Genomic DNA, 13,194 nt, shown 5'->3' with positions numbered 1-13,194 from the left:
GTAAAAAGTTTTCTGCCTGTTGTCAACAGGTTCAGTACTATGAGTCAGTGCTTTACTTTGAGGATTGTGTGATAAAACCCTTACAATCTTCTGTGTAATTGGGATATGGATACTTACCTGTGGAAAGTCATCTTTTATTCTACGCAGATTTAATTTGTGTTTTCGGTTTAAGTATATGTAAATGTTTTTGTGTGGTTTCAGAGAACATATGCGTAGATAGAATAAGTAATCATTAACATTATATGGAAAAAAAAGTTGGTTATTTCTAGCTTATGTTTGTTTCCTTGGCGAGGATTTATGCTTATTTTAAACAGACTAGAAGAAAAAAGTTATAGGAAGGTGAGTGTTTTCAGTTAAGGTCATTTTTTGAATGTGTGCAATAAAGTCATGTGAGAAAGAAGATGATGAAAACATGATGTGTATGGGGAAAATATGGTTACAGGATGAATGTGGTTTTTTGTGTCCTGCACTGTAAAGATTGTAGTACAGCATTGTCTGAAAACATGTAAATTTAAATTAACTTCAGAGAATGGCACAAGAGAGCCTCCTGAGAGCCTCAGGTGATTTTTTTTCTCTTTGTAGCATAAATAATTTGTTTCATAATAGAGAAAATTAAATGCTGCAGTAGTTTCATAGATATGGAGAGCATGCCAGAAAAAAGTGCTTAACAAGAAAGGATGATAAAGCAAAACAAAGGGATGTGAAGCCGTTGGAAGGATTTGATAATGTTTTCCTAATTTGTCTAGAGGTTTCAGTATGCAGAGATGATACTCTCAAAGCCCTTGAAATTGTGTAGTGAGTGAGCATTTGTAATAGTAATTTAAAAGTTAGTTACATGTTCTGATCCTAATTTCAAGATTTATACACACACCTCTCCCCCACCCCCACCCCACCCCATGTTTATTCCTGTTGGGAAGACCAGAATATAATTTTCTAATCATGGCAATTTTGAAAAATAGTTGAGGGCGAATTTTGTGTGGTAAGATGATAAAAGAAGAAAAGGTACTAGCCTGGCAGTAATTTCATTTAAACAAGATGCTCTTCATTACCAAGAATTGTTTCCTCCCTTTATCTATGCATGTCTTAGTAAAGGATATAAAAATTGTTATTCCATTTGAAGTTCCCCAAACCAAAGTGGTTTGTTCTTTTTGATTAAGAGAGGCACTGTTGAAGGAAAGGCTGCTTGTACATTTGCTGTGCTACTGAAAAACGGCTAACGTTCTGTGAAGCCTGTGCCAGAATATATAAGTTGATTTTAAATTTGAAGAATATGTGGTATTTTTCAAATGTGGAAAAATAATGTGGGGTGAGGAAGAAGAAAAGATGTAGTGCCGTTTTATACCTATTATACCTATTCCTGTTTATAGCTGTGTATGTGAAGGTGCTTTAATTGAACATTTTAGTAATTCTTATTCTTGAGGGAGTCAAACATATGTAGGGAATAAGGTAGTGTTTGGATAGTCCAGGCTACTAAGAACATATAACTGCAAACCTAATGTAGTCCCAGAAACTATACACTTGTATTTCTTAATTCCAGTCTTTTTAAAAAACAGCATTATGTGTGATCCAGATTTCCACAAAAGATATTTTGGCATTGGAAACTATGATGAGCAACTTAAACTGTCTATTTTGTTTATTTTCCACGTACACCTACTTTGAGAAAAATAGTTGGTTATCTGGAGGAACAAATAAACCCTTTGTCTTGGTTTCGGCTGGGATAGAGTTAATTTTCTTCCTAGTAGCTGGTATAGTGCTGTGCTTTGGATTTTAGTATGAGAATAATATTGATAACACGCTGATGTTTTGGCTGTCGCTAAGCAGTGTTTACACTGGTCAAGGACTTTTTTTTTTCCTTCAGCTCCCCATGCTCTGCCAGGTGCCCAAGAAACGGGAGGGGGCACAGCCAGGATAGTTGATCCAAACTGACCAAAGGGCTATTCCATACCATATGACGTCATGCCCAGTATATAAACTGGGGAAGTTGGCTGGGGGGTAGCGATCGCTGCTTGGGGACTGGCTGGGCGTCGGTCGGTGGGTGGTGAGCGGTTGTATCTTTTTTTTAATTATCCCCCCCCCAACCCCCCTTTTTTCCCCTCCCTTGGGTTTTGTTCCTCTCTCTCTCTCTCTCGTTGTTTTCCTTCTCATTACAATTCATTATTATTATTACTATTATTTTGTTCCAATTATTAAACTGTTCTTATCTCAACCCACGAGTTTTCTTACTTTTGCTCTTCCGATTCTCTCCCCCATCCCACCGGGGGGGAGCGAGCGAGCGGCTGCGTGGTGCTTAGCTGCCGGCTGGGGCTAAACCACGACACCCTTTTATCTTTCTATGTGTTGGTTTCTACCAATTGCTCTTTCCTAATATCTCTCCTTACCATTACAGAGATAATTAATTAAAAAAGAAGATACGGAAAATGGGGATCTCGGATAGTCAAAGAGTAGCTGCTTAATTTTAAGTACAGTGAATTACTTAAGTACTGTGCTAAATATGAGCCCTTGAAGCAACAGCACTGCCAGTTTAACTGGAAACATTCATTGTTCTTAATGTAAATCAGAGCTCATTGAAATGTGTAGGTGAGATTTGTGGCTGTTTTTTCTTCATCAGATTGCTTGACTGCTTGCTCTTACTTAAATAAGCTGTTAGGTAGAGTATACATACATACACATACACACAGTTATGTACATGTATACATATATACACATATACTTGGTAAGATAAGCTCTTGGGCAGAGCTCTTTTTCTCCCCAGTTTGAAGGGAAAATATATGGATAGTTGGCTTCCTTTTTTGTTAGCTTTACCTCTGACCTTTATTGCAGTCTGCAAGCAAGACTGAAAAATTGGCACAGACAGGTTGGATATCGCCTTTTCTTTTGTGGTCTGGCAGAACTCCTAAATTGTTAGGAAATGAGACTTGACAGTTTGTGTTATTAATTGGAGAACAATCTGACTATATTATGACTGACTTCAATCTAATGCCCCACATACGTTGACTCTTGTCATCCTCCAAGGATGCATCACTTCTTCTTTTTCTTTTCTTTTTTTTTTTTTTTATGCTATCACTCAAGACTTCAGGAAATGTCATTATTTGAGGAATACAGAAAGTAGAGCCAATAAGGCTTTAAAACAATTCTGTTCTCATATGGAATGTAATTTATATAATGAAGTAATACCAAAGACTGCGATAAATGAAAAGAAGTTTGTTGGCAGGCCTGACTTGGCTGTGCTGAATCTGAAATAACCTGCTGTGTAACTGTTTTATCCAGTTCAGCCTATGTGTTTTCTAGCTGTCTCCAGTGCCACTCTAGTTGTTGAACGTACAAAAAGGCAGGTATCGTCTCCCATATTCATGCGTCAGACTTTTAGTTAAATACATTGATCACATTTAATTCTCTGAACCTAATTATTTCCTAAATGCTACATTTATTTTGTTAGCAAAGCACAGTAATTTTTACTACAGTAATTTTGAAAAGCATTTGGTAGAAGTATTGTTTTCCAAATAGTGCTTATTATCACCCCAAATAAATGGCTAGTTCTTATTACAGCTTTAGTAAGCAATAGCTGCATAGCTAGATTTAAGTGAGATTTGAGCTTAAACCAGAAATTTGTCTTTTTTTATCATACCTAAATAGAATTTTCCAGTACTAAATGTTACTTAGTTTGAATTAAAATGTGTTACAACAGCTCCTTCATGCAAATAGCCTCCTGACAGCTTTTGTAAAAATTCAAATTAATGGAAGAATGAAAGTGAGACCTTAGAATTTAAATTTAGTTTAAAAGTCATTTAATTATTTAATTTAATTATTTCACATCTGGCAATTTTTATTTTCTAGTTCTCAATTGTGGTGATTTGCTGTTAGATTTTAGACTCTCTTGAAAGAAAACTTCACTAATGAAGGGCAGTACTCTACTTTGTAGAATTCTGTCAAAAGCAACTGTCTTTAAATTGTAAGTTTTTAATTTTTTTAAAAGAAGGAACTAAGGGTCTTTTCCTCACAAAAAGTCTCTTTCATAGTGTTAAAACTTTGATATTGGTGGCATTAAGGCCTTAGCTCTTAGCAAAGAAGCCAGTGGTACATCAGAACTGCTCATCTCTACCTTTTGATTGTGAAAACACAGTTTTAACAACAACTCAGAGGAAGAGTGGGGACAAGTGAAGACACAGCAAGTCAGAAGAGCAGCACGTGCATGTTCTTCTCTGAACCCCTGCTGCTGTGGGTTTTTAGATATGTGGGAGTGTGATGGCACTCTTAGTTCCCCATTTTTCTTCTTTTTGTATGAGAATTGAGATAAGAGAGAACAGTAAGCGAAGGGAGCAGGTGCTCTCCATGGATGGTGATTGTTAGCCCGTTTCCAGGTGTCTGTTCCCACTCATCACTTCAGCTGCCTTAGTGGTTTAGTAGAGTGTAAATATTTACATTATCTCAGCTTGCTTTGCTGTTCCACCCTCAATGAGCACTGTGTGTTTCACCACACACTCCTTGGGTGCCCCCTATAGAATGGTCTCTGTGCGCAGGATCACTTAGCAGTTTATTTGGCTTGCTTTTGGACTTGATTTGGCTTGTAGACTGCTAGCTGAAGAGTCCTGGCACTGGAGGATACCGCCTTCAGGAGATCTTGACTTTATTCTTCTCACCAAGTGGAATCTGATGACAAGGGAATAAGTTTTCAGTCCAGCAAGATGCACAGGTTGGCTTGTCCTGCCTCTCATATTATAGACTGCTGGCCACTGTACACATACAGCAAATACAAGATTTGATAATGAAATGCTAAGGCCGCACAGAGACAGAATACTGGTAGCCATATTCTTCATTATTTCTCAGGTTTATTCACAGCCACAGTATATACAATACACTAAATCTGTATTTCTCTACTTTTTACTAGTGAAAGAGACTATTTAATATGAAGCAGAAGTCTTCTAGAAACCTTGGCATGTTACTTCAGAGTTTTGTTTGTTTGTTTTTAATATTAGGACCAGCTACCCATGAAGCTACTGAGAGGAAAATGTATCACAATTAGTCAAGCATGTTACCCTTAAAAGGGAAGGATAAGGATATTTCTGATCTCTGTAGGATGAATCAAATGTTGAAAAAGCACGATAGTGTGTGTGTTTAAAAAAAAAAAAACAAAAAACTTTTCATATATAATTTTTTTTAAAATTGTGGATGAATCTGTCATGGGAGAAAACTCTTTAAAATTACACTTCAAGCTAAAGAACCTCTGGACAAACTCTTGAAAATGCATTACTTCACTGTTGCAAAATTTTAGTGAAGCTGGATCTGTATGTCAGCAGAGTAGGTTGTTTTTTTCTCCCATTAGACAGTTGTATTATTTTATTATGTACCAAGACCACACACAATTCTTGGCACATTTCCCTTGAGCTTTGGCAGTTTGTCTGCAAAATAACATTTAATTTCTATGTTACCTCCTTTGTTGTGGAGTATGTTATCTAAGGACTAGTAAAATTGTGATAAGTTTGTTAATCTATCATAAGTTTTTGAGTGACTCCTGGTCGTTTCTGCCAAGCACAGTTAGCTTCCCATTTTTATTTCTCTGTTTCTGCAGGCTGCCTTATATCGGCTGAGCGGGGATTGGAATCCTTTACATGTTGATCCAAGTTTTGCTGCTCTTGGAGGTGAGCTGAGGGATACCATTGTGTTAATATTTGGATGAAGGATGATGTAAAAGTATTTTTAATCTTTTTTTCACTTAGTCTGTACATCTTTTAGCAAGCTGGGAAAAAAAGTGGGTTTTTTATAGCTGTTCTTAGAGTAACCAGTAGATGTCTTCAAAGTTATGTGTGACACTCCACTTTAAAGCATTGCTTCTTGTAGCAAGGAATGCGGAATGATGCTTGGATTCTACCTACAATGGAAACCTGCCTCCTACCCTATTTTTGTTTTAGAGCTTATTTGTTGCCACTATCCCATCTTTACAATCTCTGTTTCATAAGCTGAAATAATTGACTATCAAAAGCTTCAGAAGGAGTTCCATAAATTCTTTGGTAGATAATTCTTCCCATCTAAATAATTTTGAGATTATGTTGGTCTGGGTTTAATTTTTTGTGCTTCTGTGTAGTCTTCTCAATCAAAAAAAATCTCAGGAGAGCGGGAGAGAGAGAGTTTGTTAGCACTTCTTTCCTATAAAATTGCTTAGCTGCACCTCTGGCTAGCGCAGTAGCTTGTTCGTTTATGTAAAGCTACATGCCAAAGTAACGGACCGTAGGCTACATTAACTGATACTTGCAGAGATGTAATTACTAAAGGAGGGTCTGTTTTCTTAAATTTCTGTTGTAAAGATATTTTTTGGAGTTCTTTTCAGGCCTTGCTAGTAGTACAGTGTGATTACTCCAGCAGACAGCAATTTGATTTAGTTAAGAAATTTTCCTGAATATGTATGCTATCATCATAAACTTTATATGAAAACACTGGTCTGTAATAATTGGTCTGCAGTTTTCCAGTTACTTCTTTGTAATATAAAAGTATCGTTGTATGGTGTTCTTACCAAAATAAATAGAGCAGAGCTATGCTTCCTTCTTCAGATCATGCTTAACATATTTCCACAAATCGTCTCCTTTCATAAATACATACTAATTGTTTGGGTAACTCTGTTTTGTATAATTCTATGTAAATTTGTGTTAATAAATAATGATAATCAAATACCAGAGTCCATAAAGAGATTTCCCTGGTTTATTAAACCATTATGTTTGTTTGTTCAGCTGATGATTTTGGATAAATATTTAGATGGAATTACCCAATTACTCTTGAAGATGCTGGAGGAGATACATGTTTGTAATTGAAACACCAGTGTTTAAAATAATGATGATAATACTATAAAGACCTTTCAAAAGAAGAGGAGTAGAAATCTTCTACCTGCTCACACAAAGAGTACTGGCACTTAGACACAGTGAAAAATGAAATTAACTCTGTAGATGAGGTAGTCTCTTTGTCTGAACAGAAAACTGCCACAGTGGATTTTGGAACTGTGGCAGTCTCCTACTCAAATACTAAATGTAGGTTCAGACAAAGAAGAAAATTACTGTAGAGCTATTCCACAAATATTTTTTCTCGTTATACAAAAGCTTTTTTCTTTGGGCATATTCACACAACTTCTTGTCTTTAGTCTCTGTAAATGTTCTCTTTGACTGGCTCTCACCAGTGTGCACTGGAGGCAAGCATTCAGTGTAATGTGCTCAGGTCGTTCCAGGATTATTGTTAAGCCTTCCTGTGGGTAATGTTTCAGAGGAGATGTACTACGTGAAAACATCTGTTTATATTCTTGTGCCTTTATTCCCATAGCTTGTGAGTATTTCCGAGATATTAGAAAGTGAAGGCAACATTTACTTTGTTTTCATTTTAGTCTAGATATAAAGTAACTTGATTGCCTTACGGATTTTTCTTTGAGTATGCATTAGTTTTATAAAGAAAATACTGGGGAGAACAGGACTGTATATATTTGTCTGAGTTCTGAAAATAGTGGTGGTTTTTGGTTCTTGCATGGCGAATTGAGCAAAGTTTTTAAAGAGCTAACTGTCCCTATAACATTCTGTATGAGAGATACTGAATACTGATATTGTTACAATAATGCCAGTAATCTGTTTTAAAATTGACTGCACAGTATCTTTGTGCTTTCAGAAAGACTCTGTGCACAGTGTACAAAAAAAGAGAGTGCTATTAAAAGTGTGCATATTCAAATATTTTACAAGAAAGAAATGGCAGAATGATCAGAGTGGAATACTTACAGAGAGGAAACAGACTCATGTTCCTTTTAGCCTGTCCTTTCTGTCATGTCTCCTCTCCGAACCTAACAAGTCAAAATTTCTGTTTCTCATCCTTACTCCTGCTAGTCTTGTCTTCCCTTTGAGCTGTGTCTCAGAATTCCCATTTTTCCCAGCATTGAGTCCTAGTGGCTTTTTTGTCTCTGTCTTGAAGGTGGTTTCTTCTTCTTCTACATCTGATTCCCTGCAGGCTAGACTTTCTCCTGCCTCCTCTTTTTTGTTTGTTTGGTTTTGGTATTGCTTTTGCTTGTTTCTCCCAGCTATTGTCCGTTGAGACAACTTTTCATGCTGTGTAGATGCTATGAGGAGTTGTTCAGAGCTCAGGAAAAACAGACTCTGGCATCCGAGAGTGGCAGATGAGTTCCAGGCAAAGCAACTGGTTTCAGAGCCAAAGCTGGACAGACCTGTCTTGAAATCCATGGGCTGTTGCAAGTGTAATCAATTACTGTTCACATGCCCTGTCAGGTCAGAGCAACCTGTTAAGGGATCAGAACATACATAGTACAAGCAGCATCTTTAAAACTTAACTGTTGCACTTTAGCAAATCTCAGGCCAGTTTTCAAAGGTTTGTTTTGTCAGACTTTGACAGGACTGGAAAAAGATTCAGTGCTAATACAAAAATTATCCTCTGCTGAGGTTCAGCTCCTGCTCCAAAGCATGGAAGTGCGAGGAAACCTGACCAAAAATGTCAGTATAAACAAAACACTGTAATTTTTTATTTTCTTCTTTTTTGTTAGATGTATTTAAAATGCCTGAAATCTTTTCAGGGCTTTTTCCACTTCTTAATAAAGAAAAGTTAATCCTGAAGCACGCACTATATTTGAAGACTTTTGGCAACCACGAATGGGGATTAAAAATGGGAAGCATCAAATAATCTTAGTGTCACCACCTTTTAATCATTATGATACCTCTTACCCTTGATATGCATACTTCCGTGTAACTGTGTATCTGTTGTGCCTGTGTACTAAAACAGCCAATCTCATTTTTCATTTTGTCACCTCTACAGACAGGGACTGATTCTACTTGTGAGTCTTACACAGCACAGGCAGTGTTGGAGTGCCAGTTCTCAGTGAGCACTTTCCTTTGCTTCAAAGTAGAGGAAACAATAAATGGTAACAGACACTTTTTCAGTTTGATAAATTAGGTTAAAAAGAGAAAGGATTAAGAACATTATTGGGAGAAAATACTATGAATAAAATATAGGTATTTGTAGAAGCAACATGCAAACTCCTAATATTACAAATGCTAAAATGTTACTTTTTGAAATAGGATTTAAGAAGCCTATACTTCATGGACTATGCTCCTTTGGGTTTGCTGCTAGAAACGTTTTGAAGCAGTTTGCAAATAATGACGTGAACAGATTCAAGGCAATCAAGGTCTGTGTGTTCATTCTTTGCAGTTAATTTCCTTGATTTTTCTGGTTTTAGTGCCAAAAAAAATTCTTTAGGGTGGGAAGAGGCTTTTGCACTGTCTTAACGGCTACAATTGCTTTTACTTATTGCTGCATACATTTTAATGCCTCTATCTAGTATGTTTCCTTAAATATTTAGGCTTTCTACATTGCTAGTTGACTGATTTTTCTCTTTGCTTTTTCTTATTTCAGTACAGCCTATGCTTTTAAGCTTTGCATGTACGTATGACAGATCTGTTCACACCCCCACTTTTTTTTTTTCTTTTTTTTTTAGGTTCGCTTTGTGAAACCAGTCTTTCCAGGGCAAACTTTACAAACAGAAATGTGGAAGGAAGGAAATAGAATCCATTTTCAGACCAAGGTCAGAACACACTCATCATTGTGGGCTTTAGAGAAAGATGTATTGGTTTAAAGACTGTGGGTATGAGGGGAAGCAAAAAAGTGTCTCATCAAGCACACCACTGAAGAAGGTTTTGTAAACAAATCAAGTGAATGGAATGAAATATTCTTACTTATTTTATGGTGTCACTAAGATTCCAATAAAAATACCATTATAGTCATAAGACTTAATACACTCCTTATATTATATAATATGAGGATTCATTTAATTGTATTGCATTTTCTGTGTTTGTCCACTGTGGAAAAGCAAAAAGCAGTCATTATCAGGTGAGCAGAGTTTGTACTTGTTTTCTGCGGTTAATCATAACCTTGTGTATGCATCTTTTTTAACACTTGTTTGTCTTAAATCAACTTCTGACAGTTAGTTTATGCAGATAAAGTTCTACAAATTTAGCTTAAATTGAGTTAAACTTAAGCTGCATCTACACGGAACAACTTAAAAATGGAAGTTTCATAGCAGTTGGACATTGTAAACTCTGTTTTATTGTAGTTAGTCTTTTACAAATTCAGTTTTTGCATTATTCTATTTTCTTTGGCATTGTTGTTAGCGTATTGTGTGGCTATCCTGTAATCCTCTCCTACAGTTGGTAGGATATTACTGGAAGCTAAGGGTAAAATATTCCATGTAGAGGTGAAAAGTAAATTTGCATCGGTTCTGTTGTAGCATCCTATGACACTGTCACTTTCTTAAACTATGATTTGCTACTGGTATTTGTCCATATGTGTTGGCTTATGGAGATGCAATTTACATTGCTTTGTCTGGCCATAGTTTTGCAACCCCATCTCTGTAAAAATGTAGCCAGCTGTTGATTAGTGAGTACAGCAGCAGGGATAGTTGCAGGTGCAGGAAGGATTGGGCAGGCAAAATCAAATGAGGAGAGTCATCATAAGGAGAGAAGATTGCTGTTCCACAGGAATACAGCTTTGTGGAATAAATGTTGACTGAAGGAGGTAGATTTTGTTTGCAGACCTGGTGAGTGTTAGCAGCTGTAGAATTTCAGAATGATAACAACATCGAGGCTACTATGTACAAACTCTCCATCTCTGGTTACTAGTAGTAAACAAGGCAGTTTGGTGCCTCAAATGAGCTTTGAAATTACTGTATTGGAGGTGGCATGGCTGTATTTAAAAGGTACTACCACCCGGTCCTGACAGAATTTCTAGACTTCAGGTATTTACTTTTGAGGGTTTGCATGTACAGTGCAATAGAATTCATGATATGCTTCCAAGCCCTTTGGAATTTGTAAACAGAGTGGGATGTTTTATTGTGTTTAAAGGCTGGGTTTGTTATTATGCTTGGTTTAGTCATTGCTAATATGTAGAATCTGGGGGGATTTTGCTACAGGGTTTTTTTTCCACAAGTGTGGAGTAACTTATTTTGGAGAGAAATTACAATGTTTAACAAGATTATAGAAAACCACCTTGTTGCAACAATTAAGAATTGTGCAGAATTCTGTTTCTTATTGCATGTTGGATTAGTCTGAAGTAAAGCCATCTTTGTACTTCTAATAAGCTCTGGTTAAATCAAACTAAAAGTAGACGTATAACTTCGATATGCTGGTTTAAATCCATTTTCAGCATTATCTGAAGTTCAGTGGCAGCGGGTGACAAGCTGTTAGGCATGATTTGAGTAATCATTATTATGTAGTCTTTCTCTATTAATTTCACCTGTGCAATAAGCTAGGCTGTAATACTGGGTATTCCTCTGCTTTGGCTATTTATCATATAACTCTCTATATGCATTGTCAGTGAATCATTTTGCCATCTTCTGTTTGCTGCCATAAGTCAGAATGGTTTGTCAGACCCCTTAAAGAGCTAATGCCAAAATGAAAACCATTTTCTTCTCTGACTTAACGATTTAAAAAAAAATCGTTAAGGGAATTCAGGTATTTTTCATCTTTCTTCTCGTAATCTTTCTGATTTTACAATTCTTAAAAAATTGTTTCTAGCGCAAGTTGCAATGTAAGGCGCCTGAAGATAGTGAACTGTCTAGATGAACTCTTGCCGACTGCATATCTACCTCAAGGAAAAACAGTTTAGAACAATGTCTTTCTCAGAACTATTTATGAAGTAAATTAACAGTAACTTACAACACTGGAGGTAACTTTTCAGATAAATAAGGTTTTTCTACCATTTTGTGAACAGAAAAACAGCAATATATTTTGGTATAATTTCTGAAGAAACATATAATTATTTTGTTTGAAGAGCTGTTTACAGAGCATAGTATACTAACTTGCTTCAAGACTACAGCGCATTTATGGGGTGGGGTTTTTTTCGCTCTGGAACTTTTATGTTTTCTTTTTTCTTCATCTCTGATTTTAAAATGTAAGGAAGACTGCTTGGTTGCCCTTCTGTTGTGACTTTTGCAAATATGTTACCTCTGTAATGTAATTTTTTCCCCCACCACAGGTCAAAGAGACTGGAGAAGTTGCTATTGCAGGGGGCTATGTGGATATAGTACCAGCCTTGGATAAGCCTTCTGCTCAGGAGCCTCTGAAGGTAGGGGGAAGCAATAGAAGTCTTAACTTGCAAAGCAGCATGGCTAGGCTTTACTTCTGTGAAAAACATGGGAAAAATACTTAGATCACTTACCAGTCTTATTTGCAGTACTTAGATGAGTATATGAGTTCAGAGGTGTGAATGCACATGTTGTTTAAGATACAGAGGTTCATGGATCTATTTGAGGGGAAAAATACAAATGTTTTAAGATACACAGGATGGCTGATGAAGTTTGAAGTGCTTGATGCCAATTGAACTGTTAGGATAAGCATCACGCTGTATGTTACAAAACAAGTGAGGCATGCACCAGTGAAGGCCACAAGTTTTGAGCACTTGCATAACTTAAGATTGAAATTAGTCCCTATAATTTGGGGCTGTACCTGTAAAACAAGCATTTTGTTTTTATTTTGTAGATGTTGAAGATCAAACTCAACATAAGTTGTAAAACTGTGTGATCTTTCTCAGTTTTTTCAGAGAGACATGGGGAGAGTGGCAGGAAGGCATTAGAAGAACAGAACAAATGAAAATGAGATAGTGTACTCATAGAATAAAACAGTTTTGTCATTGAATCATTTTGAAAGAAGGCTGTGACAGCTTTTTGTGCATGTGGTTAGGCCTAACACACGATATGCACTTTATACTATATATATTTAAAAAAAACCTCTGCGTACATCCTTGAGTACTGGACTTGCCATGAAAGACAGAATTGTACATGCAATTCTGAGGATGTCCTGCGTTCTTAATGTGGTCTAAAAGACACAGGTGCACAGTGCATTTCCTTAATAAACTCTATCTTTTTTTCCCCATTGATTCCTGCCTGCAAAGGATGAAACTTTAATGCATTGAAGTTTATGAAGTACTGAGATAGTGACATTCATATAGAGCTTGTGATATATTCCTGGAACCTGTTCCTTTTTGCTGGTTGTGTTTAGTCCTCTGACATTCTGAAGTGTTGCCGAATCTGCATTTGAAGTTCAAACATATAAACATTAGAACTTTTCAGTGAAATAATTATAGAGGTTTTTTTTTTTTTTAACATGGGCAGAACAGTTTTTTTTCTTTAAGCTTACACCGAGAAATTAAGGTGCTTTGGCAGAATTTTGCTGA

The 13,194-nt window shown here is 36.4% G+C and overlaps 1 protein-coding gene across 1 annotated transcript in view; it reads left to right on the top strand.

Annotated features, from left to right (window-relative positions):
• The window catches only part of HSD17B4 (hydroxysteroid 17-beta dehydrogenase 4), a 74,773-nt gene that overhangs the window by 46,915 nt on the left and 14,664 nt on the right, over positions 1-13,194 (top strand). The window contains exons 18-21 of the mRNA XM_072860440.1: positions 5,567-5,636; positions 9,048-9,154; positions 9,464-9,550; positions 11,998-12,087. Coding sequence (XP_072716541.1) covers positions 5,567-5,636; positions 9,048-9,154; positions 9,464-9,550; positions 11,998-12,087 — 354 coding nt within the window. The remainder of the gene's footprint in view (positions 1-5,566; positions 5,637-9,047; positions 9,155-9,463; positions 9,551-11,997; positions 12,088-13,194) is intronic.

This window comes from Ciconia boyciana, chromosome 4 (assembly GCF_034638445.1).
Source record: "Ciconia boyciana chromosome 4, ASM3463844v1, whole genome shotgun sequence".
Taxonomy (NCBI): domain Eukaryota; kingdom Metazoa; phylum Chordata; class Aves; order Ciconiiformes; family Ciconiidae; genus Ciconia; species Ciconia boyciana.
Note: the sequence above shows the minus strand (reverse complement) of the source record. Positions and strands in the feature narration are given on the sequence as shown.